This window comes from Chelmon rostratus, chromosome 12, assembly GCF_017976325.1.
Source record: "Chelmon rostratus isolate fCheRos1 chromosome 12, fCheRos1.pri, whole genome shotgun sequence".
NCBI lineage: Eukaryota > Metazoa > Chordata > Actinopteri > Chaetodontiformes > Chaetodontidae > Chelmon > Chelmon rostratus.
This window is the reverse complement of record NC_055669.1, coordinates 24,144,223-24,168,144: the sequence shown is the minus strand read 5'-3', so window position 1 is coordinate 24,168,144 and position 23,922 is coordinate 24,144,223. Positions and strand designations below refer to the sequence as shown.

Sequence of the window (23,922 nt, the reverse complement as noted above, 5' to 3'; positions counted from 1 at the left end):
TTTCACTGCATGGTGCATGTTTGCATGTGTGTGTGTTTCCCCAGTGATGGGTTAAATGCAGAGAATAATTTCCCAGTCTTGGGATCAATAAAGTAAATAAAGTTAAACTTGTGTTTTTCAGCATTTGAGAATTCAAGTACAGAAGGAGAGCCAAAATAATAAAGATAATCATGAATACGATGATTGTTATGGTTGTGCATTGACTCAAAAATGTTAAAGTTCTCCTTAGATTTTCCCCACACAGGTGGTTTGGCACCAAAACACACCTTAAACATGCAGGTCCGAGTGTCTGAACGACCCAGCCCTGATTGCTCACTGTACGTGTGAAGGTCCCACAGAGGTTTAAAAGCCTGCGACTTCTCATCAGTCAGTAGAACTAATGAGGCTCATTGCATGAGCAGTAAATCACTGTCAACACGACTCCACAGCTGAAAATAATTTGGCATCGAGTCAAACTCGCACCGATGACGTGATGAAATGAAAAGTTTTCTTTGCGGAGATTGTGATTTATCGTCGCATGTTTTGAATTTTAAAATTGCGACGTCCCTCCTTGACTCCTTCCTGCTAAATCCTCCCATATACGTTTTTATGGTCCGGAAACAGACGAGTCATGATGATGTCAGAAAATGAAGGTGAACACATGGTTGGAATATCATAGCAACATGCAAAGTGAGAGAGTCAAATTTGGCAGCAGTAAAACACAAGTCACTTCAGCTAAACACATAAACACGGGTGATGCTTTTCACAAGCTGTTCGTCAGAGTGAAGCAGGGTCACCTGAGGCAGTTGCAGACAGCTCACCTGAGTCTTCTGTGTATTGTTGCACCCAGAGCGTCACTCCTTTAAAGCTAGCAGGATAGAGCCAGGCAGCATGAGGGGGTTTGATCCTGCTTCAAATGAAATTGCCCATCGAATGCTACGACACAGCTAGTTCCCTGCTGAGCGACAGCGTTGACTGATCTGTCCCCGCCTTCCCTCCCGCAGGAGCTCTGTCGGCAGCGAATGGCGGTCAAGCCGCCCGCGGAGCGTCCGGAGCCCATCTCCTCCAGGATCAATAGCGTGTCGTCTCAGTTCAGCGACGGCGGTCAAGCGGTCAGCCCCTCGGCTCGCAGCAGCATCTCCTCCTGGAGCGAAGAGCCCGCCCACTCGAACATGGACATCTCCACCGGTCACATGATCCTGGTGAGTTTCCCGTTGAGTCACTTTGTTGGTTGGTGATGGTCGTGAGAGTCCTGCTCCTGCACGCTGAATCAAAACATTGTAATAGTCAGTAGTTTTATAACCCGCTGAAGCACCAAGGACATCGGTGTAGATGCCTGTGACGTTGGTGACGTTAGAAAACTTTGATGGATCTGAAGGACACGTTCAAAGACTTGGACGAGGATTGAGGGCTTTCTTTCAATTTTGCACAAAATCCTGGGTTGACTAATGGCTTCGTGTATTTTTTGACTGACGTTAACGTGTAAATCTAATCCACCCGCTTCCCATACTGCACAACCAGAGTTGCTGAAAGGGGCAGATTAAAATTCAGACCCCAGCTTAATTGAATACCAGGGAAGGAAAGCACATTTTGACGAAAGGGTCAGTGCCTAACTGTTAACTCAGTTCATCCTAGCCTGATTCCAGATCTCTGAAATCTCCAGTTTTTCAGCTATTCAAGGCCTTGCTTTGAGCTGGTTGACGGCTGGAAAACAAGCCAGCCAATCAGAGCTGTGTAGGCCAGATTAAGGATGGGGCTGTAACCGCTGTGCGCCAGAGGCAGAAACGTTGCCACACCCATGAATAATTGTGACATATTTCTGAAACAATGTGAAATACATGAAGACAACTGCTCCACGACCTTCTGTGCTGATTTAAAATTACACTGGGAGGATGAGAGGGTCACTCACTGCTAAACAAAAATGCCCCCCCTAATCCCGAACAGAAAGTGGTTCACATGAGGTCAGACTGAATAATGAAGGGTGATCCAGTCTGATCACCTTATCTTATCAGCTTCATCCCTCAATACGAGTATTTTAAATCCTGATATTTCAAAGTGAGCCGTGAAGAGTTTAAACTTGTTTTTTTATTGCTGGGTTTGCTCTATAAAAAGAAAAATCCCGCTGTAATGTTCCTGCTCTGACGTTCTGACATTTTTAATTATTTTTTTTATCATTGTGGTCGTCTGTCTTTCCGAACAGCTACAAGAGATTTTTACGCTTCCTTCATTTTCCCTTTTATCCAAAACGTGCCATCACCTGCTTCTCTTACCCCTCTAAACCATTTATCTCTTTCAAAACCAGTGCCTTTCGTCACGTGTCGCTCTTTTCTCTCGCACACATGCACGCGTTTCTTTTCTCCTCTCGTTTCACTCTCTCATCTCTCTCCCTGTGTCTTTTTTTTTGTGTGTCTGTACATCTCATTACACCCACAGTTTCTATAAGCAGGCTTCTTACCCTCCTCTATCCTGCAGATGAAAATCTCTATTGAACCTCGGTCGTATTCTGCCGAGCGCCGACGTAATTGCGATATATAGCTATTCACTTCAACCACCCACCACCCTCAGCACCTCCTCCTAATCCCAACCCCCCCACCCCCGCCCCCGCCTATCTCTCTCACTCTCCCGTGCATTATGAAGCTGCCGGCGAGATGTGACAGAGCGGGCTTTTTGATGTGTTCAACAGACACAAAGATACTAATTACCCCTGAGATTTGCGCCAGAGTTGTGTTCAGGAGAAACGACTCCCTCCGCAGCCCTGTGCCGCCGCCGCAGAGAGCAGCTCCGCTGTTTCACGCAAGTGCACAATCCCGCTAAAGTGTTTCTTTGGCGAACTCGCCCACAATGGGACGCGACGCATGCGTTTGATGCACCGCAGTCACATGTGGATGAAAATAGATCGGAGACGGCGAGGTCTGAACTTGTTCAGGTGCGTTTGCTTTGTCCTCCGCTCAGACAAGCCCGTCTGAGCAAAGGGGGCGTCGCTTAAGAGATAAGAGGGTGAAACGAAGTGTTGCTCATGCTTTGCTACGCATTCATTCGGTGTGTGGGCCACAGTCTGGTCAGGAGGTGACTGAATTTGCCAGAATATAGACACTAATATGTAAATGGTGTAAGTGAAGGAGAGAGACCAAGTGCATCTGATGTGACAGTGATGATTAATAACATTTTGTGTAGGTGATGCCGGTGAACGCTGATATTCCACTTAAATCCTCACTTAAATGAGAAGTTTCTTGCACAAGGCCCTTGTGCAAGAAACTTCTCATTTAAGTGTTCAAAGTCAGATTCAACAAACCCGGAGGAACGCCCCCTGTTCCTCTGGACGTGCACGTTTCATCAGCAGCAGCGTGATCGACGCCCGTAAACCCGCTCCTTTTGTGTCCGGGTTTCATTCACCACAATTTCAGCAAAGAGTAAAATTTAGAAGAAGAAGAGTTTCACATCGCGCAGTTTCAAGTGCCGCTCTCAGAAATCAGGAGAAGAAATTCAGCTGTGTGAGTTTCAGAGGAACCGAAACAAGCAGAAAACATTAGCTAGCACAGCTGTCATCTAAATGTAAATCAGAAACTGATGATGATGATAATGAAACTGTAGTGAACAAGATATTAATCTTGCATTAAGGTGAATTTAGTTGTATGTTTAGTCAATTCCAGTGTAACGTTTAACCTCTGAATTCATTCAAAGTACAAGATAGATGCCACAAATCTGTCCATAGAAGTGGTTCTTGTGTATTTTTTGGGTTCTGAGAGGCCAGAAAAATTATCAGTCGTTCAAATGCTCACATGCTTCAAACAATGTGCAAACAATGCCTCCTTCCTGAAAGGAGGCGGGAGTACCACGACGCTGTTATTGTCCTGTAAAACCTCGTGGGTTACTGCAGCTGCACAAAGTGCCTGACTTTGACCCCGAGGACGATGATTCACGTTCGTCTCCTTCCCATTGCCGACGTTTGTTTCTGTTAATGCAACCTCATTACCAGACAGACATCAGAAGATCAAAGAGTCTTTAAATGAGGAAGATTACGGCAGTGGTTAAAACAGTTTTGGAACAGCTGACAACCTGTGAAGAACAGCTAGAAGCCTGATGTGCAGTATTTTACCTGGCAACAGTGTCGTATCAAGATCTACAGTATAGATGCAGATTGAGGGAGCGGCAGCGAGCGAGAAGCATTACAGCCTGATTTGGGGCGATGTTTTATTACCTTCACTGGACTGTGATCAATAAGAGGCGGGGAGAGATTTACATCCGACTGTAGTTACATTAAAAGGCTGAATCCTTAAAGAATAGCGTGATCCAGCTGTACCGCTTTGGTCTCCGGCTACATCCAGTGACTCAGCAGTGAGTTTAGTTTCCATTTAATACACAGAATGTAAACATTGTCTGCCTCAAACGCAAATGAGCTCCTTTTAATAACGGCACTGTTTTGTGAGCACGAACGTCCAAATGCTGGTTTCATCACGCGCCGCAGTGCTGAAGAGGAAGTTTTATTCCATCGAGGAAATGAAAAGGAAAGCGCAGCGAGGAATCTCCAGTAGTTAGTCAGTCACAGGAAGCTCGTCGCCACAGGAAGCGTTAATGTTCGGAGCCGTGAACTTTTAGCTGCAATGTTATCCCGTCGATTTTTAACAGTGAGCTTCAGTTAAAGCTGTGAATGAAGAGAGTGTGTTTCAGCACCTCGGACAGCTCCACACACACATACACACACACAGTGAAGCTAACTGCAACTCTGATTGGTCCAGACCCTCTCCGTCCTCCCGCAACGGAGACATTAGACGGCAGAGGGAAAGTTACGTAATGCCTTTGTCATGTTGAAACCATGTATCTTCAAATGTCAGCCTCTGGTCCTTGCTGTTCACTGGACCTCTGGGTGTTTCTGCTGGGTTTTCGAACCTTTCGGGTTCACGTTCACGTTCAAGTTCACGTTGTTTTCTCTGCCTGCAGACGGGCATGCAAAGCCTCTGCTAAAATCGGAGTTATGAGGTTTTCACATAACAGTGACAGTCTGGGAAGCTGCCACTTAGTGTCTTTTACCGCCCACCAACCATCCTCTTTAGTAAAGGTTTTAAGGATTTGCAGCCACTGTTGTCCGTTCTTCTACCCTCCACCTTTCATTCATTAGTTTTCCTCCATCCTTCCTCCTTTTTCATCCTTTTTCTTCACTGCATCATTTTCTTTCCATTTTCTCATCCCCCGCCTCCATCCTTTCATTTTGACGTCTTTCACGTTTCTTTGAATTGTTCTCGCACTATTTTTCCTTGAACTCTTCCTCGTTTCTCTTTCCATATTTTGGGACAATGCGTGTTTGTTGCAGCTCATATTTTTCTTTTCTCGCTGTCAGCTTTACAAAAATATTCACACTTACAAGAGAACTCATTTCAGATTCACATCACGATGTCAACTAGAGACATTCCAACAAATCCGGCACCCGGTCGACACGTTTCGGGGGAAACTTGGAGCCGAGGGATTTTTTTTCGTTTTTTATTTTCAGTCAGAGACCAAATCCATCACAAAGCGAGATGAGCGAAGCCCCGCCACGGAAAGGCATATATTTCATCCAACGCCCTGTCACGCACTGGAGTGAGCAACTGTTGAACGATTAATAAGAATCATGGGCGTCAAAGAAAGGAATAACGTGATGGCTGATGAGCTGCGGTGCCCCACCTCTCCCACCAACCCTCCCACCTCCCAAAAAAATTAATTGCCTCTCGTTAACCCAAGCAAATTCCACGCCATCATCCACCCACCGATTTTAATTTGAGGAGAAACAGCTTTCACCATCTTATCTAAGTTAATGTATTACCATGGTCCCATGTGACTGGGACTGAGCACCCCCGCACCTCCACCACCACCTCCCCCTACATCCTCTTTGCTTGTGTCTTAAGAGGATTAGTCGACTCTATATATAAAGCACATTATCTTGTCTTTTGTTGCCGGCCAAGTAAGTGTTATAGAGTATACTGCAGCGAGGGCCTCCGTCCAGATTAACTGCGCTGGGAGTTTGTTGTGGTTGCGGGTTTTTTCGCAGCTCGCCAGCAGGCCAGCTGGGATGTGATCTGCAGAGTCGGTAGGTCGCAGAGCAGCGGCCGCGGGAAGAACGCGCCTCAGGAAATGGATGTTAAATCACTCTAATGTGGTCAGTCGAGCAGGAGGAAGCGTTCAGCTGCAGAGAAGTTCGACTCATGTATCAGGATGATGTCAGCTTTTAACTAAAAATAAGACAGCAGCCTTCTGATATGACGGATGGACGGATGTTTGTTTTAGATTTCAGAAAAGGGAAGAGCTTTCACTGAATTAATTCAAGTTATGCCGATGCAAAAATTTGATCGAACAAAAATAGAATAAATGAGTACAAGAATGAAATTCAACAGGAAGCACAAATGTATCACATGTTAATATATGAAATATCACAAAATCTAAATTTATTAAGTTACTGGACTCCAAACACCTCCGAAAACACAGTTACACCCTTTTGTATCATCTCTAAGGAGTTACGACACCTCAGTGGTGGACAAAGTACTCAGATACTTCACTGAAGTAAAAGTTGCAGTGTCACAATGCGAAAATACCCCATTATGAGTGAAAATCAGGTATAGTACATGCAGAAATGCAGAATGTCCCTTTTCAAGGTGTCAGATTCTTTTATTTTCTCACTGAATTATTGCTTCTGATGCATTAACAATTGGGCAGCATCGTAAAGCTGAAGCTGGTCACTGAGCAGCTTCATAAATTATTTAATCTTTAATAATGGCTCATATTCATTAGGACTCTAATCTTTAATCTTAATCAGCACACTTATTACTGTAGCTGTATAATAAATGTAGTGGACTAACAGTAGTAGTGGGTCAGATACTCCAGTAAAGTACAGCTCCCTTAAAGTTGCAGTTGATAAACATACTTGGTTACTTTCCACCACTGGACTCACCCCCCCGCTGAGTAACAGCGTCCCAGAGGGGCGTCTCTCACCCACTTCCCCTTCCCCTTTAGTTGCCGTTGATCCAACATGGCCGCTGCATTACATCACCTCCCATGCGGCCGGCTTTCACGCTGCTGTTTCCTACAGGTGCTCAGATGGTGTGTCAGAGCCACAATGGCGGCTCGGGCTCGAGTCTTACTGCGCAGTGGGTTTTATTGAGCACCTTTGGCAGCTGTAAGCCCCCCCGCAGTAAGGGGATTATTCAGTGTTTGGCCGACACATGGTGATCTCAGCACCTCCTGATTGGATTGCAGTAATCCCTTTACACAGCCACAAAACCCTATTACTCTGGCATTAGAGAGGGAGAGAGAGGGTAGGGGGTAGAGGGTGGTGGGGGGCATCTGATGTAGGACAGTGTGTGTATGTGTGTGTGTGTCTTCTGTAGGACTGTGATTTTGAATCCATGCTGAATATTTTCAGGTCATCTGTGTCGTGTGATTGTGTGTGTGTGTGTGTGTGTGTGTGTGCCAGTAGGTGTCTGTGCATTGAATGTACGTGGATTTTGTGTGTTTGTGTTCTTTCAGTGGCTTCACTCATGTATATTTGTTTTGTGTGACTCATTAGGAACTGTGCAAGCGAGTGTGTACGTGTGTGTGTGTGTGCGTGTTGGCTTTTCGTGTGTGTCTTGTCTTGGCAGTGTGTATGTGCAAGCGTGTGTGGGTGGACTGTGTTTTTGTGTACGTGACCTTATAAAAACCTTTATGTGGGAATTGTGTTGCAGATGTGTGTATGTGCATTGTCTTTATGTTTGTTTCCTGTGTGTGTGTGTGTGTGTGTGTGTGTGCCTTTTGAAGGATTCGGACCCCCTGCTGTTCAAATGCGGCTATGTGCAGGTGGAGGGTTGCAGCTCGAGGCTTCCTGTTACATCATTATATAATAGTATAACAGAGAGCTGATACTACAACAAGGAAAAGCTTGTGTTACACTGTGTGTGTTGTGTGTGCCCGTGCATGCGTGTGTGTGTGTGTGTGTGCGTGTGTGTTTTCAGCTCTACCTCAATGCAGCTGTGAAGAGGCGACGCCATCGCTGTTAAGCATGCTGATGGACTAACAGATAACGAAGCTGACCACGTGCACAGTTGTCGAGTTTGTGGAGTGTTCGTGCACGTGTTGGATAAAAACACACACACGTGCATTTGATCGCGACCTTTTTCCATTATCTCCTGCCAGCTGGACGCCTGGCCACGCTGCCTTCCATTTTTAACAAACTCCGCTCATTTTAGCAGAAAGCCATTAGGCCTTTTTTGGGAGCTAATTCTGATTAAGATCGGCCCCATTTGTAACTGCCACCATAAATCATCGCCAGAGCCATTTACAGAACCACACCAGCTCATTCTGTTCCCTCATCCATTACAAACGATCGTACCATCCATATTTTGTGTGCATGAGCCGCTGATTTTCAAAGCTGCTCGAAAACAAGGCTTTCACCAGCCACCATCTGATTATGGCTAACCTGTTAGCCTCAGTGCGAACGACACACACAGCTCCTGCTACGGTCTTATGTGCCAAACTCATTTGCCGGCAGTTGATCAAAGTCATTGTCTTCCTTAATTATGAATGTGGTATGGTAGGTAATGACGCTGGTAGTCTTTTAAGCAGAGCGAGAGTAGATGATTCACTGGCTTTGGTGCCATTTTGGTAGCATTTCCAAACATTTCTTGATGGAGAAACAGAGGGAGAGGAGTCACCATAAAGGATGATAAAGTTTAGAGCTCATAGTGGACCTGAACTCCACTCATCAGGTGCTGAAGCAGGTTGAAAGAATATCATCCTGATTCTGTTGTTCACATCAGTGGAGCACCAGACAGATTAAATTTACCACAGGAAAGAGCCCTGGTTTGCATTTGGTCGTCTTCTCTTTGATTGACTGTTACCTGCTCTTCCATCTGAGGTTCAGACGAACAGCCTGCCAGACAGTTTAGGAAAGCTTGTGATGTTAAAGATAAAATCACAGGCAATATGTGAAATTTTGTGATTGACAAATCAATTGAAACCCTCTTCTTCAAGGTTACTCGTTGACGCCTGTCCATCTGGTTCTTCAGGCAGATAAAGTCACTCTTAATGGGAGATGAATCCAAATATAAGGAGCGCCAAAGTGGAAAGTATATTAGTACATCCTTCGCTGTATCTGCAGCTCTGTTTTCTCACCTCCTCCCTCTCTCTCTTCTCCTTCAGTCCTACATGGAGGATCACCTGAAGAACAAGGACCGTCTGGAGAAGGAGTGGGAGGCGCTGTGCGCCTATCAGGCAGAACCCAACGCCTGCACCATCGGCATGAAGGACGGCAACGCCAAGAAGAACCGCTCCGCTGCCGTGGTGGCGTGTAAGCAAAGAGCCCTCACAGTTTTGTTTCTTTCCTCTGCGATAGTCGCAAACAAAAAGCGATCAAATAATTAAACTGCCTGCTCCTTGCGCGAGGCCTTCAGGGGCGACTTCTATTGTCGCAGCCTCTGATTGGTGAAGACGTGTGCTTTTGTGGCGTTTCTCAGCATAAAAATGGTCACTGAAGTTGAACATTAACATCTGCAGCTCATGATAAAAAACATCAGTACAGAAGTCTCCAGATTTTGTAACTAGAACCAACATCATGATTCAAGTAAAAACATCTGGACCGTGTGGTCGCAGATGAATCAGTCATGTGATGTGAGGTTCTTATACCAAACCAATGTTGTTGTTCCTTAATTTAACCCGTAAGGTACTTCTTCATTTTCAGTTTTGCCAAAGTATGTGTATGTTATGTTCAAAAATAAAGAGCACCACAGTATCTCCAGCTCATTGATGGAGGCCAGAGAAACCTTCAGTTCTGAGTGGAACCAATATTCAGCCCTGATGTCAGTCCTCCAAACATAGTGGCGTTACTCTCAGCACCTCTCGACACCCCCAGTATACTCTGAGCCCGGCCTCTATTATCAGAAAAAGGAGCAGATGCAGCGAGCAGAAGGGTTGTAAATTAGTTTTCTATTAAAGCTCTCCTGCACCGACCTCATCAATGATTAAAATTTCTAAGCTTCTGTGGAAATAGCCCATCTAAAAAAGTGCTGTCCCATTCTCTCCACCGGGCCTGGGCTTAATGAAATCCAGGTTGTCAGCAGGGAAAGCAGTTTGTCAGGAATAAATTGTGCTTCCTATTTGAAGCACCACTGGCTTCTCCGGGAAAATTTCAGAACTGGTTTGCCGCTATCACCGGACACTTGAGAGTTCTGCATGCAAGAGTGAGAGTGCAAACTGGGAGAGTTTGTCCCTCCCAAACATTTCAGTGGACCAGAGCTGATGGAGGGCGCAGCCTCCCCGAGCTGAAGGAGAGCAAATTTGCCCTCCTCAACATTAAGCGTTTTAATCCAATTCCAAAATACGCTGGATGCATATGAGTCACATGCATCAGCTGCACATCCAATGAAATTTTTGCTTGAATTTTCAGTTTCTTGAATTAGCTTCTCTCCCATATATAGTGTAAATAGTGTAAATGTTGTGCATCAGCTTGTTCCAACTCTTCTGTCAAACTCATTGTTATTTAAACTGCGTCAATTGACAGATTCGGTATTTTTGGATTAACACCAGTTTCAGAACTTAACCCTTGAGCGCTCGAATGATCCAGTTTTCTCCTCTGGTGAGCTACTTACTTAGAGGTGCCTTCTAGAAATGAAGAGAAACTACTTCTATTCTGAGCTATAAACAACCTCGACATACCAGGAGGTTTTAAACTCTGTAGGTCGTGGAAACGTATTTAGGTGCTTGGAAATTTTACATCAAGGCCACGGTGAGAAATTCGTATATGCAAAGAAGTCCCTAATAACACTGTGTGTAATACAGCCAATGAAGACTTACATTCTTAAGACGAAATGTGCTGAATTCCTCCATTTGTGTTCTAGATGATCACTCACGAATCACCTTGAAGGTGGAGAACAGCCAAGGCAACTCTGATTACATCAATGCCAGCCCGATCGTAAGTACCTCCTCTGCATTCTAACTCTGTGCTTCACACCGCCGCTATGCCAGGCTCCCACAGTCCCCACGGGGCGCCACAGGAACAAAGGCAGCCTACCGTTGTACAATATAAATTTTGATGCAACGCTTGCTTAGCTTCAGCGGCAGCCCCGTGCTAGTGTGTATGTTCTGCTCCATGAATATTAATGATTGTTTTACGGCAAACACCGCGGGCGAGTGTTCGCTCGGGGAAGGCGTGGGAAAGGACATGCGCACGGCTCTCGGCTCGCTTCTCGTTTGCAAAAGCAAAATTGATCTGTGGGGTCTTGGGAGACGATTGTTTTTGACCTTGGGTTATGCTAATTTGACACCAGTTTGTGTTTACTGTTACGCTGCGCTCGACTTGCCGAGGCCTTTCCCCGGCGCAGCGCAGATTTAAGCAGCAAAACAAGCCTGTAGGAAGGAGACGGGGGAAGAAAGAGCCATGTGCATTCAGTATGTGAGTGCATCAATTTGGAAACCAGTGTTGGAATTGTAGGTTTATGTTTCCCTCGAGGCAGATACAGTGGTATTCCATTAAAAGCAACAGAAACGCTATGCATTTCAAATCTGGGCGTCACACCAAGAAGTGGCTGAGTGTGTGCGTTCGTGTGTGTGTTTGTGTGTGTGTGTGTGTGTGTGTGACAAAGACAGATAGAGAGCGAATCGGAACTATGCAGGAACAAAGGAGCAACCTTTCAAATGCCACAAACACACACACACACGTGTTTGTGTGTACCACGCACAAACACACGCACACACTGGAAAACACAGGCGCACACGCTGACATGTACACACTCACTCATACACACACACACATACACAAGCAGTCATATAGCACACATACACACTCACACACAAGACATGGACACAGTGCAGGGACTCAAACATGGACTCAAACACACACACATTAAAGAACGTATACAAATACACGGCACACGTGAGGTTATTTAAAGAACCTCCTCTGCTGACAATTTGATTTCCTCCAACCCCCCCCCCCCCACCCACCCACGCTTTGATGGAGGGAAGATGAGCAAAGACAAAATGTTTGGGATCCTGCTCTGACAGACTGTCAATAACTGCAAAGCTTATTAATACGTGTTTTGGTTGCCTGTGCAAAACATTTTCTTATTCTGTGACTGGAGGGATTGTTATTAGCAAGCATGCAGCTATTTCCCTGTTGTCACATTGGAGGAACTTTTACTGACATCCATTCACAGACTTATAATTGGAGTATTATTTAAGCTTCTTTTGATTTTAAAACATCACAACACAGAAGAATATTCATGTTTTTTTAATAAAGACCAGTGTTAAATTAAAATGAGGAAAATGGCAGCAATGGAAGCTCCTCATGCAAATGTACAATTCTCTGCCACAACAAAGAGGCCTGACGCCTCTGCAGGTTAACAAGACGTTTGCGATGCCGTGTGAGGAATTCAGTCTCTAAATTTTATGTAACAGGATTATCTAAGCTTTTACGGCTTTGACCCCTTCCCAGTTTATGTCTCGACCGGTCTTGGTTACGACCAGAGGGCTCATTGGATTTTTTTTTTTTTCCTGCATCCTATAACAAGCAGCACAGTGTCCTCTCCTTCTAGAAGAGCCCCACCCTGCTGGTTGTGATCCCCTGTGAGTAGCTGTCAGTCAGTGTTGCTCCTCAGATCTCAGTCAGGTGCTGCCAGTATCCCAGTAACCTGTGTGTGATTCACGCTGTGTGATCGGTGGTTTGGTGTGGAAATGAATTATTCAACGAGAAAGTCCCACGTACACAGATTTCTAAAAATTAAGATCATTTGGAAGGTTGAACAAAGCGAAGCCCACGCCACCTCCAGTAGACGGAGGCCTTTTAAAGCAGTACAACTGTGCACTAGATTAAAAAAAAAAGAATGAGAGGATGAACAGTTTTAATCAACCAGATGTTGTTTTCTGTGCTAGTTGAAGTAAGGGTGTCATGAATTAGCTAAATTACATAATTAAAGCCTTGCAAAGCCACCCTAAATGTTAGATGCTCAGTTTCTCATTAAATATTTGGGCAGAAAGCACCGCTAACATTTAACTGACGCCAGCAGCTGGAGTTTCAACCGACCAGCAAGCTGCGGAGGATGTTTTAGATGATGATTGTTTGTATTATGGGCTGAGGTCCTTACCCCCATCCCACTGCCAACATGCATTTTGAACCAAAACTAGACCTAAAATGACACTACAGTCCGATTCTGACTATATCAGCCAGGTTTCTGGTGAAATCTGAAAAACCAAAATCTTTTTTTCTAGTTTAAAAGTCCTGAGTGACGTCCAGCGGCAGCCCTGTTCATCTTTGACTGACCACACAAGCACAATAAAGGGATTATCTGTGCTAAGATAGCAGTTATAATGATCAAATAAATTACCACCATAAAAATCTTACGTAAGAGAATAACAGAGGGAAAGCATGTTTCCTGTCGCCGTGCCAACATAGTTTAAGTCAGAACGTCTCTTTCTGAGCCAAAAAACCACATAAACATACACCTGATCAATCACTCACACTCTCCTTTAGCACACACACACACACACACACACACACACACACACACACACACAGTTAGTCCAAAACAGACTCAATAGTTTCCTCACACACCCAATCGAACCCACACACACTTCCTAAGACATAATCAATCACTCAGGTAGCACTCAATCATGCAAACACGTGGGTCTCACACACACACACACACACACACACACACAGACTCATTCCGATGCATGTCGTGTGCTGATGGCGCTGAGTTTAAATCAGCCTCGCAGCTTTTATTGACAGTTTAATCAGCTTTTTTTGATTAAGGATTTAAAAGAGTCACACAGAGGAACAGAAGTGTCACATTGTGTCCACGCGCTCTCACCGAAAAACACTGAAAAAAAAGGAATTATTAGGATGTCTTCACGAAACTTCGTTGGTAGATAATGTTGCTAATTTGAATAAATTTTAGTTCAAGTCCAAAAGATTTCAGTAATGAAACGAGCCCAGTGAACATAACAGATGAATGTTCTCGACCACAAATCGAAACCGAAAAGCAGAAAGAAACTTTGTGCCAAAGTCAAAGATAATTCTCCCCTCAAGAGAACAGACGATATTTTATTTCCTAAGATGTAGATTCACAATTACAGCTAATTCATGGAGTTGACAGCTAGCTATTTCCCAGTGCCAGACTGTCAGCAGGCACACGCACACACGCATGCACATGCACACACACGCACGCACTCTCACACACACGTACACACACAATTTGCCCCCTTCGTTCCTTCCGAAGAAAAGACAAAAAACCAATAACGGGGATAATTGCACTTGTCACATCCTCCACTTGTGTGTGTGTGTGTGTGTGTGTGTGTGTGTGTGAGAAAGACAGTTGTCCTCTGTGACACACACACACACGCTCGTGCTGCCATTAATGGCTGTGTTTAATTCAGGAGACACTGAGATGTCAGGAAGCATTGTGTGTCCACAGACACTGACGAGGAGACACAGAGACAGAGATGTCCTTTCATAGCGTCTCTGTATTTCTTCCTCTTTCACTCTCATCTCCCACCAGCTTTTTACCCCTCCATGTCTTTTTCCTCAACTTTTCCTTTCCCTTCTCTCTTTCTTGTCTTTCTTGATTCCTCAGAGTCAGTTTGTTTCTCCTGCTCTGTCCTTCCTCGTCTTTCTCTTTTCATTTCCTCGACACGAACACTGTGGATCAGATGGGACATTTTCTCCTCAAATTCCTTCCACATCGACCTTTCTCCATTTCCTCGGCCTCGGCACTCCGGGTTGGCCGTGGGACAGTTTAATCATTTCAGTCATGAAGTGGTCGTTTGCATGTTAAATGTTGATTAGTCCTTGTCTGACCTCTGGATTTTGATTAGTATGGACTTTTTGAAGCTCCAGGAGCTCATATTATGCAACAGTCAGTACTTTACCTTCACATCTGACCTTTGCAAAAATGTAAAAAAACCCCACAGTTATTAAGTGCTTTTCTCAAAAATTATTTTCTTCAATATAAGCACTACATGGACAAAAGTATGTGGACAGCCAGACAAAATACATGGACACCATTTCATCCTAAAGGTGTTGGACATGTTTGAGGGCAGAGCCCACAACAGACTGGGAAAACCGTTTCCTTATGGACATTGTCATGGCCAAACAGGAAAGAGGCAAACACAAACTGTTCCCACCAAATAAGGAGTGCACTATCATCTGAAATATCATTGCATGCTAAAGCAGCAGATTTCTTTCCACTGAGAACCAGACACTGGCGTCCACATACTTCTGGCCATGCACTGCAGCGTACGTAGGTGTAACCGTCTGACAAAACACCTTCAGATGTCTTAAGAGTGCACTCCTGCCTCCAGCTATTTATTGTCCATGACGCAGTTCCGGCTGCGGATGTTTTAATGAGCTAACCTCCCTGGGTCCGTGTCACCTTTTCTCCCCTGACTTACCACATTTTAAGTTCATTAGAAGTGCATTATTGTTTGGCATTCATAAAGGGAACAGAGGGCCATTAAAGACAATTTTGTGTGCGGAAAAGCCCCAGAAATTATCTGTCTTCCCTCTGTAATTGCTTCCAGCTAAATTGGTCTCGCCAATTATTACATTTACCGTACAATTTGCATGGTAATAGGCAGGGGTGTCACTCACTTCCTCGCAAAATTCACCTCACGTTCGTCTCCTGTCTTCTGCTCCCGACGCCCACGCCATCCTTCTGTAATTTCCATTAAGTTAAGGAAGCGGGTAGGAAGTAGAGAAAACTCTCACCTCCTCCAGCTGTGACTGCGAGAACAGTAAGAGATGGTACAGATGATTAGATGATATTCAAGCAAACTTGCACATATCTCAAATGCAGCTGGATTTTTGACGAAGAGGAGACAGAGGAGGGTTTCTGGAGGGAAAACGAAGGCTCTTTGCACACTGGCGTGGACAGATGCAGTGAGGTGGAGCAGTAATGCTTGTTGAGTACTGTATATCATGATGAACTGAGCTCTATTACAGGCTGCAGCCCATTAAATCATCACTGTGCTGCTGCATGCTGAGGTGAAGTGGCCCTCCCAGACCACTCTCATCATTTCATCAGTATATTTTTATTGATAAGGCTTTTATTGGTCTGTGCTTGTCTCACTGTAAGTCAGAAACTCCATGTGCAGCCTACTTTTCCTGGACTGATGGTGGATTTGTTTAAAAAATTAAGAATTTCAGAAAACTTTTACTACTAAGAAAACGTTGATTGTTATAAAATTAGGAAGCGAGTTTAACCTCATTTCGAGAGTTTTACCTTTGAGGTCGTCCAACTTAGAATTTTTCCTCCTGTTAACTGTCTCCGAGTTGCATTAACTATGTTTTTTAACCTTTTCACTTGAATTAATTCAGTTAACAAGGTTGAAAATGGAGCACTGACATCATTAAGGTACCCTTGAAAAAGTTCCTCCTTGCTTGGGATGAAGCTCAGAGGATGATCAAATGAAAATCTCTCATCCTGCACGATGATTCCCAGGACCCCCAGCAATGCATTTTACTAATGTTTTATGTAAAACTGTGGGTTAAAGCCAGTTTTTGTCTCTTTTGTCTTGTATTTTCTCTTATGCTGTTATTTTTTTTGCTGCTGTTTTGGCTGAGACAATCAACATTTGTGACCTTACATCAACTCTCCTCCCTCTTTTCATTTTCCTCTCCCTGCAGATGGATCACGATCCCAGGAACCCGGCCTACATCGCCACTCAAGGCCCTCTGCCCTCCACCGTGGCGGATTTCTGGCAGGTAAAACACACACACACACACACACACACACACACACACACACACACACACACACACAAATCAATACGTTCTCCTCTCTTAAACAAGAGTTAGCCGATTTTTATTAGTGCAGCGAGCCACACGGGAGACCAGCTTGTTCTGTGGATGTCGTTATTAATCTCTCCTTCACCATCATGCTCACTGCCCAGCACCGCCTCAGCCACCACCACTGTGCACACACACAACACACACACACACACACACACACACACACACACACACACACACCAGTCTACCGTGGGACACACTGTTAATGCAGGGGGCGGCAAACACTTTTCCCACTGTCCCAGATGTTGGATTTGGTTTGAATCTGAAACCAGAGGATCGATAAGTTATTCTGGCCAGTTGTGGCTTATATGTGTGTGTCGAGGGGAGCAGTGAGGAGTGCGTGTGTGTGTGTGTGTTAATGGTGTAAGGAAAGGTCCCCTTGTCAAGCAGGTTCTGTCCTTGCTGCATTCCCAGTAGCACTGGTTATCTTTTCAGGCTGGAAATAGAGAAATCTTCAGGCTCTTGCAGAGTCACTGCTCAGCTGCTGCTGCTGCTCGTCAGCTTGAGTGAAATATAAATGACAGCTCATTTAAAAATGGTATTTTCATATTTCATGCTTTTTTTTTTTTGGTTTGACAACCAGAGGATAAAAAGTCCTTTGCAGCAGTGTTGGAACATGAAGACCACAGAATCCAGACGTCTTTTTTTAATTAGCAAAATTATTCTGCAGTGAATGAAAGTCGTGTTGCAAATGATATTATATTTTTGTTGTTTTCTCTGCTGCTAATTGTTCCACAAATGTGGTTGTGCTGGTTGTGATACAATGCAAATTTGTTGCAATTATGTCCATTTCTGCAGCAGAGAAATTGTGCTGCGGTTACAACAAACTCCGAGCCGTCCTGTAATTTTGCTGCAATTATGTTGTTGCTGTTATTCTGCTGAACTGTTAGCAGAGCGTATATATCCGGTATAATGGATAAATTCATTCAAAACCTCCAAGTTGAGTGGGAGGTGCAAAAAAATGTGTGTGTATATGCTAAGTTAAAATTTATGGTGCAGTTGTGCTAAAAAGTCAAAAAAAATCCTCAAATATGTGAAAAGTTGAAATTGTGACCAACTGAGGCGGACAGAAATGTGCGGTTACAGTGGCGGAGAAGTGGTGGCTGTTGTGGTGGTGGGGCGTGGAGGTCTCCTCTGGGGGGATGAGGGAATGGACTTTAACCCCATTACACCACCACTTTCCTCCTCCTCTCACCACTAATCGCTCTCCAGCTCTGGACTCCTCTTTCAGGAAAGCGTCGGTGGTTGTGAGCGCGAATCGTCTCCCTTCATTCTCATTTAACAGACAGTTAGAAATCACCTCTAAACACATGTGCAAAGATTTGGTATTTAGATTCTCCACCTGCACTGGTTTATACAGATCTGAGTTTTTTCAGACTAGATCCTCTTGACCTGCAATCAGTTGGTCGACCTTCACAGTCCACATCTCGTCCACGTTAGGGCTGCAGAAAAAGAGGTTTTCAACAGAGCTTCATTAAGAGTTCTCTGTACTTTATCCAGGCTTCTTGCTGTGTTGTGGCCCAGTCAACTTTACCGGCAGTACCGTCTCTGATCAGACTCTTTAATCTCGAGCTTGTCGGGGTTATTACATCGCACTCGCCACATCACACAACATCTACCCCATCAGGACTCCACTGAGGTGCCCTCAAGCAAGAACTGAGGGCGCAAACGCTCCACAATGTGCAGCTGAAGTTCATAACATGCATCTGCACAGTTGTAGAAAAGAGCCCGGTGTGCAGTTAACTTTTTCCAGCACAGATAAGAGTTTAAATTAGATTTGCATTTTAACAAACCAAACAAGTTTTAAAAGAGGGAACTCGCCCTCCTTGCACCAGCGGCGTTCTCACCCTGTCAGCTAAAGCAAATTAACACCATTTCTCAAAAAAGTGCACCGTCACGCCTTTAGATCCGCGAGACCAATCAGGGAAGCAGTGGGGGCTGAGAGGAAGGCGCGTGGAGGTGCAGTAATTCAAAACCCGCCACAATTAACGTTGGTGAAATCATCCGGCAAGGTGTGGCAGTGCTCCTGACTGAGCGGCAGGTGCGGCCGTCTTGATTATCTAACAGGATGATGTGGGAGCGGTATTGTTTTATGGCTTCCATTAACGGCTGACTGTTACCTCTGATCAGAGTGGAATGGATCTCCAGAGCCAGCCCACCCTCCGGCTGTGAGAATATGACTGCCAGCAGGAAAAATACGACCGCGTGCCGGGACTCGCTGTGGAACGACCCAGCTGGGGGAGGGAACCGCCTCAACAGCAATTACTTTTCATGCCACAACGCTCGACTTCCTTGTAGTTTCTCACCAAAGTTTGAAACACAGTAAACACGTCTTGAAGTGTTTGGTTTCAGACTAAGATCTCATTTTCACCCCACCCCCAAAAACAGACACACTGACCCTTCAAAAGTGACAGATAGAATAAAATTTAAACTAATTATGGACCAATATCCCAGCGAGTGGGTGTGTGAGGACACGTGTCAGCGTTCCCGTTAGCAGATTTTGTGAAGCGTTGACAGCTTCGTATGAGATCTTGTTCCAAATCGAGCTCGCCGCCGCTTCAAGAACGTGACTCCTTCTCTGAAGAAACGGCTGCGTGCTCGACATTTAAACAAACTGTGGGACTTTTTAAAGAACATTCAGTGACAGAAGCACCCGGTTTAAAAAAGTCTTTCAAGTCTTTTGAAAACACTGTGCAGTGGGTTGCTTGGTGCAGGTTTGAGACGGCGATGTTGGTCCTGTCGGGTGGCGCTCACCTGCCGCCGCGATGAGTCTGACTGTGTGCTCTGGTTGCAGATGGTGTGGGAGAACGGCTGCGTGGTTATTGTTATGCTGACGCCTCTTGTCGAGAGCGGGGTGAAGCAGTGCTACCACTACTGGCCCGACGAGGGATCCAACCTGTATCACATCTACGAGGTAAAATGACCCAACACGAGCAGAACTGACCTTGAATAAAACCTTTGACTCTATGAAACTGATCTGTTGCTCCATATGTATGGATATAGATATATATTTCATGACTGAATCGAGTCTTGTACATGTTGCACACGTGTGTTCACTGTATGTTCGTGTGTCCCTGCAGGTGAACCTGGTGTCCGAACACATCTGGTGCGACGATTTCCTGGTTCGTAGCTTCTACCTAAAGAACATGCAGACCAACGAGACACGAACCGTCACCCAGTTCCACTTCCTGACCTGGCTCAACCAGAACGTCCCGGAGACCAGCCGGACGCTGCTCGACTTCCGCAGGTAGGGAACCGCTTTAGGCTCAGGCTTCTTGTTTTCCATGCATTTCGCTGAGGTGTTTTAGAGGAGAGCATTTTTCTCCCGTTAAGGTAGCAGATAGCCACCAAAAGCTGCACCAAGAAAACAAGCTGCAGGTTTGTGGTGCAGCTTCCTGCCTGTTGCATTCTTATAATAGACAAACAAAGCCGGAGCAGCCGCCACCAGCTATTTAACCGAGGCTCTGCATTGTGGGCGGGTGTGTGGATGCTCCTCTAACACCCACACAGAGTTTTCAACATGTTTTTCTGTATCGACCAGGTAATAAAGACTTTTTAGCGTTTTACTCAGAGTTCCTTGGAACTCCTTTTCAAAAAGTGCCAAAGCCTGCTTTTAATGTTGATACTGAAAGCGCTGAGGTTTGAGAAGGCCTCAAAGAAACTTTTGAAAGTCTTTTTTATAAAAGGTCTTTGGGGAAAAATGCACTTTGATAACAGGCTTCATTTCCAAAGCTGAACGTAAGAAGAGTGCTTGGATGTTTTTTTTTTTTTTTTTTTAAACTTTTTCGAAAGAGCTGGTTACCTCACTTTGTGTTTGCTTTGGCTGAACAAAACCAGCCTATATTTATAAAAAAAAAAAGTGAGCTTGTCGATAGACATAAGAAAGACCTGAGAACTGCATGATAGCAGGTGAAAATGTACTTATCCAAAACAAGGAAATGTTTTGCACGTAGGACGCTTCGCATCTCATGCAAAGTCTCGCTGATCTTATATCTGCATCTCCTGCGGTGAACGGCATCACATTCAGGAGCCCAACAGCTTCGTTGAGTTTCTTCTGCGTATCCACTCCTCCTCTAGCAAGAATAGCAAGACGCCCTTGCCAGCTCTCTGATGGTTGTTGAAAGCCTTTCTGGAAAAAGTAGGAAATCACTGACTGAAACAGAAGAACAAAAGGCAGGAAAGTGGCCACCAGAGGTGTAAATTCCAACCTAAAAACAAGTCCTGAAATGCACCACACTCTTCTAAGTACTCAGTACTGGGCTTTCTAAAGGTGCTGCGTATGAAAGACTTGCAAGGCTGCGTAGTAGAATGTATTTAAGGCTGGTAGTGGATTCAGTTCTCTGGGACATTTTTGTTTATCTTTAATGCAAAAAGAAATTGAGGGTCCTGGAGTGTTTTTTTTTGTCCCCTCCCCTCTCACTAAACCCCAGAGGCTTTGAATGGCTTTTGTGGCTCACTCACAGCGTAATAACTTCAAACCTCTCGCTTCTCCAGGAGTTTTGACTCGTGACCCTGAGATGCGGCCAGAGAAATATCTATATCTCCTCAAACATCCCGGGCGTTTTCCAGTCGATAACAGCGTAATTCAGGATGTGTTGAGGGAACTCTGCCGGAGTGATCCTTTATCTCCAGCGCCTTTATGGCCACTCCCCTCCTTCCCCCCTTCGACCTCTTTTAAACTGATATACTGTATTGCCTATTAGATGGGAGCCGCCCCGGCCCCTTTTCTCTGATTCACTGTGGATTTTCTAGAGCGATAGACCCCAACTCAGTTTTATATATTGGCCCGGTGTCGCCGTGCTGCTGGCGCACATCAATTAGGTGAGATATGAAGAGTGAGAGTTTGTGGTCACAGCTATTATAAAAAGGACTGGTGGGCGTCACCACCCACCATCAGTTAGGAAATATTGCCTTTACTCAGAGGGCGGTGGGGTCAGAACACAATGAAGAAATCGCAAAGGGAGATATTTTTCACCTTTATTACCGGGGATGTGGTGCTTTCACAATAACAACCCCTCTATTTCTGTTCCCTCTTTTTTTTTTTTACACCTCGGTGGTTCGAGGATGCCGGCTGACCTCTCCTCCTTTTATGCTCGTGGCGGCATGTTTTTTTTTTTTTTTTTTTTAACCTCACTCACAACTGACTGACTGAGCCGAAGCATTGCTTACAAATCCTCTCTGTCCTTCTACCCCCCCCCCCTCGTTTTACCAGCTAACTAGCGGTTGCCAGTGTCATTTTTGTGATGTTGCAGCTAGTAATATAAGCCCAGTTGCATAGTCACAAAAGTGATCATTGGAGACTGTGACTCTGCAACCAAAGGGGCCTCATAGACCCTACCCTCCCTACCCTCCTCTTTTTTCTCCCTCCTCCTCCTCTCCCCTCCTTCTTCTCGCTCCTCTTTCTCTCTCCTCGCTGTGCCCGGTGACCTGAGATGACCTCTCGCCTTTTTGCTTGCTCATGGTTTGCTTGACTGACGCCTCCGATCTCCTCCCAGCTCCTCCGCCCTCTCTCGCCACGCCTCCCTTCCTCTTTTGGTCGCTTTTGTCTTTCTCTGTCCCGCCCTCTGCCTGTCTCTTCCTCTCTTATGTCCTTCTGTCCGTCTCTCTGTCTGTCTCTGTTGACGATTTCTGACCTGTGCTATGGGAATACATCCACACTAAGAAAAGGCCCGCTCTCCTCTGAGTTGCACCTGCAACCTGCAAAAGTGGTTTTCAAAAACGTTCTCCGGCAGATAAACGTGAAAACGCTTGTGTTGAGTTGTAGCGTGCACAAGGGAAACAGGCTTTGTGGCAATTCGTTTTAGAAAGCAGCTTTCTTTGACCTTATATACATCAGTATAGCAGATGATACCATACAGATGTCGACATTAAGCTCCTACACAAATGCAACACACCTGCACGCATCTTCTGTGGAATCACAGAGCACACATTTGAACACATCCTCCACATCTCGTTTCCTCTCTTTTTTCGACAGTTGCTGTAGAGTTAGACTTCATAGACAGGACACTCAGCAGACTAGCACATAGTGGCTACCTTGACCACGTCTTGTGTCTGTGTGCTCCAGCCTTCAGTAGCTGTGTGATGGAGGTGATGATGCAGATCAGGAGCCCCTTTCCTTACATGCAGATTGTAAATGTGGGCAGCGTTTCATAAATGTTGCAGATACATTTTCCAGTCCTACAGGCGTCTCACCTGTCGATGCATGATGAGAGTGAAGCACGTCCACGTTATCGGGGGACATATTGATCTCGTGTTGCGGTGAAACGGTGCTCAGGTGTTTGCCGTGTTGTTTTCAGCTGTAATGAGCCGGCTTAGTGTGGACGTAGTCTGAGTCTCTCCATCTTTCCCTCCCTGCGTCTCTCTCTGTCTTCATCCACTCCATCGATCACTTTCTCTCTTTTGTCTCTCTCTGCCTGACTCTTGATTTCTCCACGTCAAGCTTGAATCTCTCTTACGGGGCGTTTCCTTTGAATCCCGCACCCCTCTGTACGCCCCCGCCCCAACCCCGCCTGTTGGTGATTCTCTGCCGGCTGTTTCCATGGTAACATCACTTTTAATTGTCTGCAGTGAGCTCTGACTTTTCAATTTTGGTGTGGTGGAGGATGAAAATGAGTGGGGCTCTTTAGGTGGAAAGACTTCCCGGCTCCGGTTTTTGTGATGTGGTTCCTGTTAGCGTGTTTATGTCTTGGCCTCAGGAAACCCTTTCGAAGCCCACCGCCGAATGATTTGGCAAATTAGCATTTAGTCCTTGAATTTCCTGAAAACAGGAGATTAGTGAAGTTTCAGTTACGTTAAACAAAACAGGAGCGGTTTTGTTCTCGGTTCGAGCCGCTGACTGACAATAATGTTTGTGTACCAGAACGAGTTGAACGAGAAGCAGAATTCTGTAATCTGTTCGTTTAGTGCAAACCTCTTCCTATCTGGATATTTTATGATTCAAGTAAGTGCAGCAGCACATAAGAAAAATATTTTTTTCAGTGTTAACTCACTCACAGAATCACCAAAAATTAATTTTTTGACCCCAAAATTTAAAATTAATCCAAAGTTAAGGTACCTTTATTATCATTTTCTTCCCCTTTCAAACACATCTCATGGTTTTCTTCAGTGGATGGAGTTTGCCCGGTTGTCATGGAGATAGCTCAGCTGTCATCACGTGGCTT

General features: G+C 45.1%; 1 protein-coding gene across 1 annotated transcript in view; it reads left to right on the top strand.

Annotated features, from left to right (window-relative positions):
- Positions 1-23,922, top strand: part of LOC121615053 (receptor-type tyrosine-protein phosphatase N2-like) — a 192,405-nt gene that overhangs the window by 155,500 nt on the left and 12,983 nt on the right. The window contains exons 14-19 of the mRNA XM_041949215.1: positions 984-1,181; positions 9,124-9,271; positions 10,818-10,891; positions 16,598-16,675; positions 19,557-19,676; positions 19,843-20,009. Of these exons, the coding sequence (XP_041805149.1) occupies positions 984-1,181; positions 9,124-9,271; positions 10,818-10,891; positions 16,598-16,675; positions 19,557-19,676; positions 19,843-20,009 (785 nt within the window). The remainder of the gene's footprint in view (positions 1-983; positions 1,182-9,123; positions 9,272-10,817; positions 10,892-16,597; positions 16,676-19,556; positions 19,677-19,842; positions 20,010-23,922) is intronic.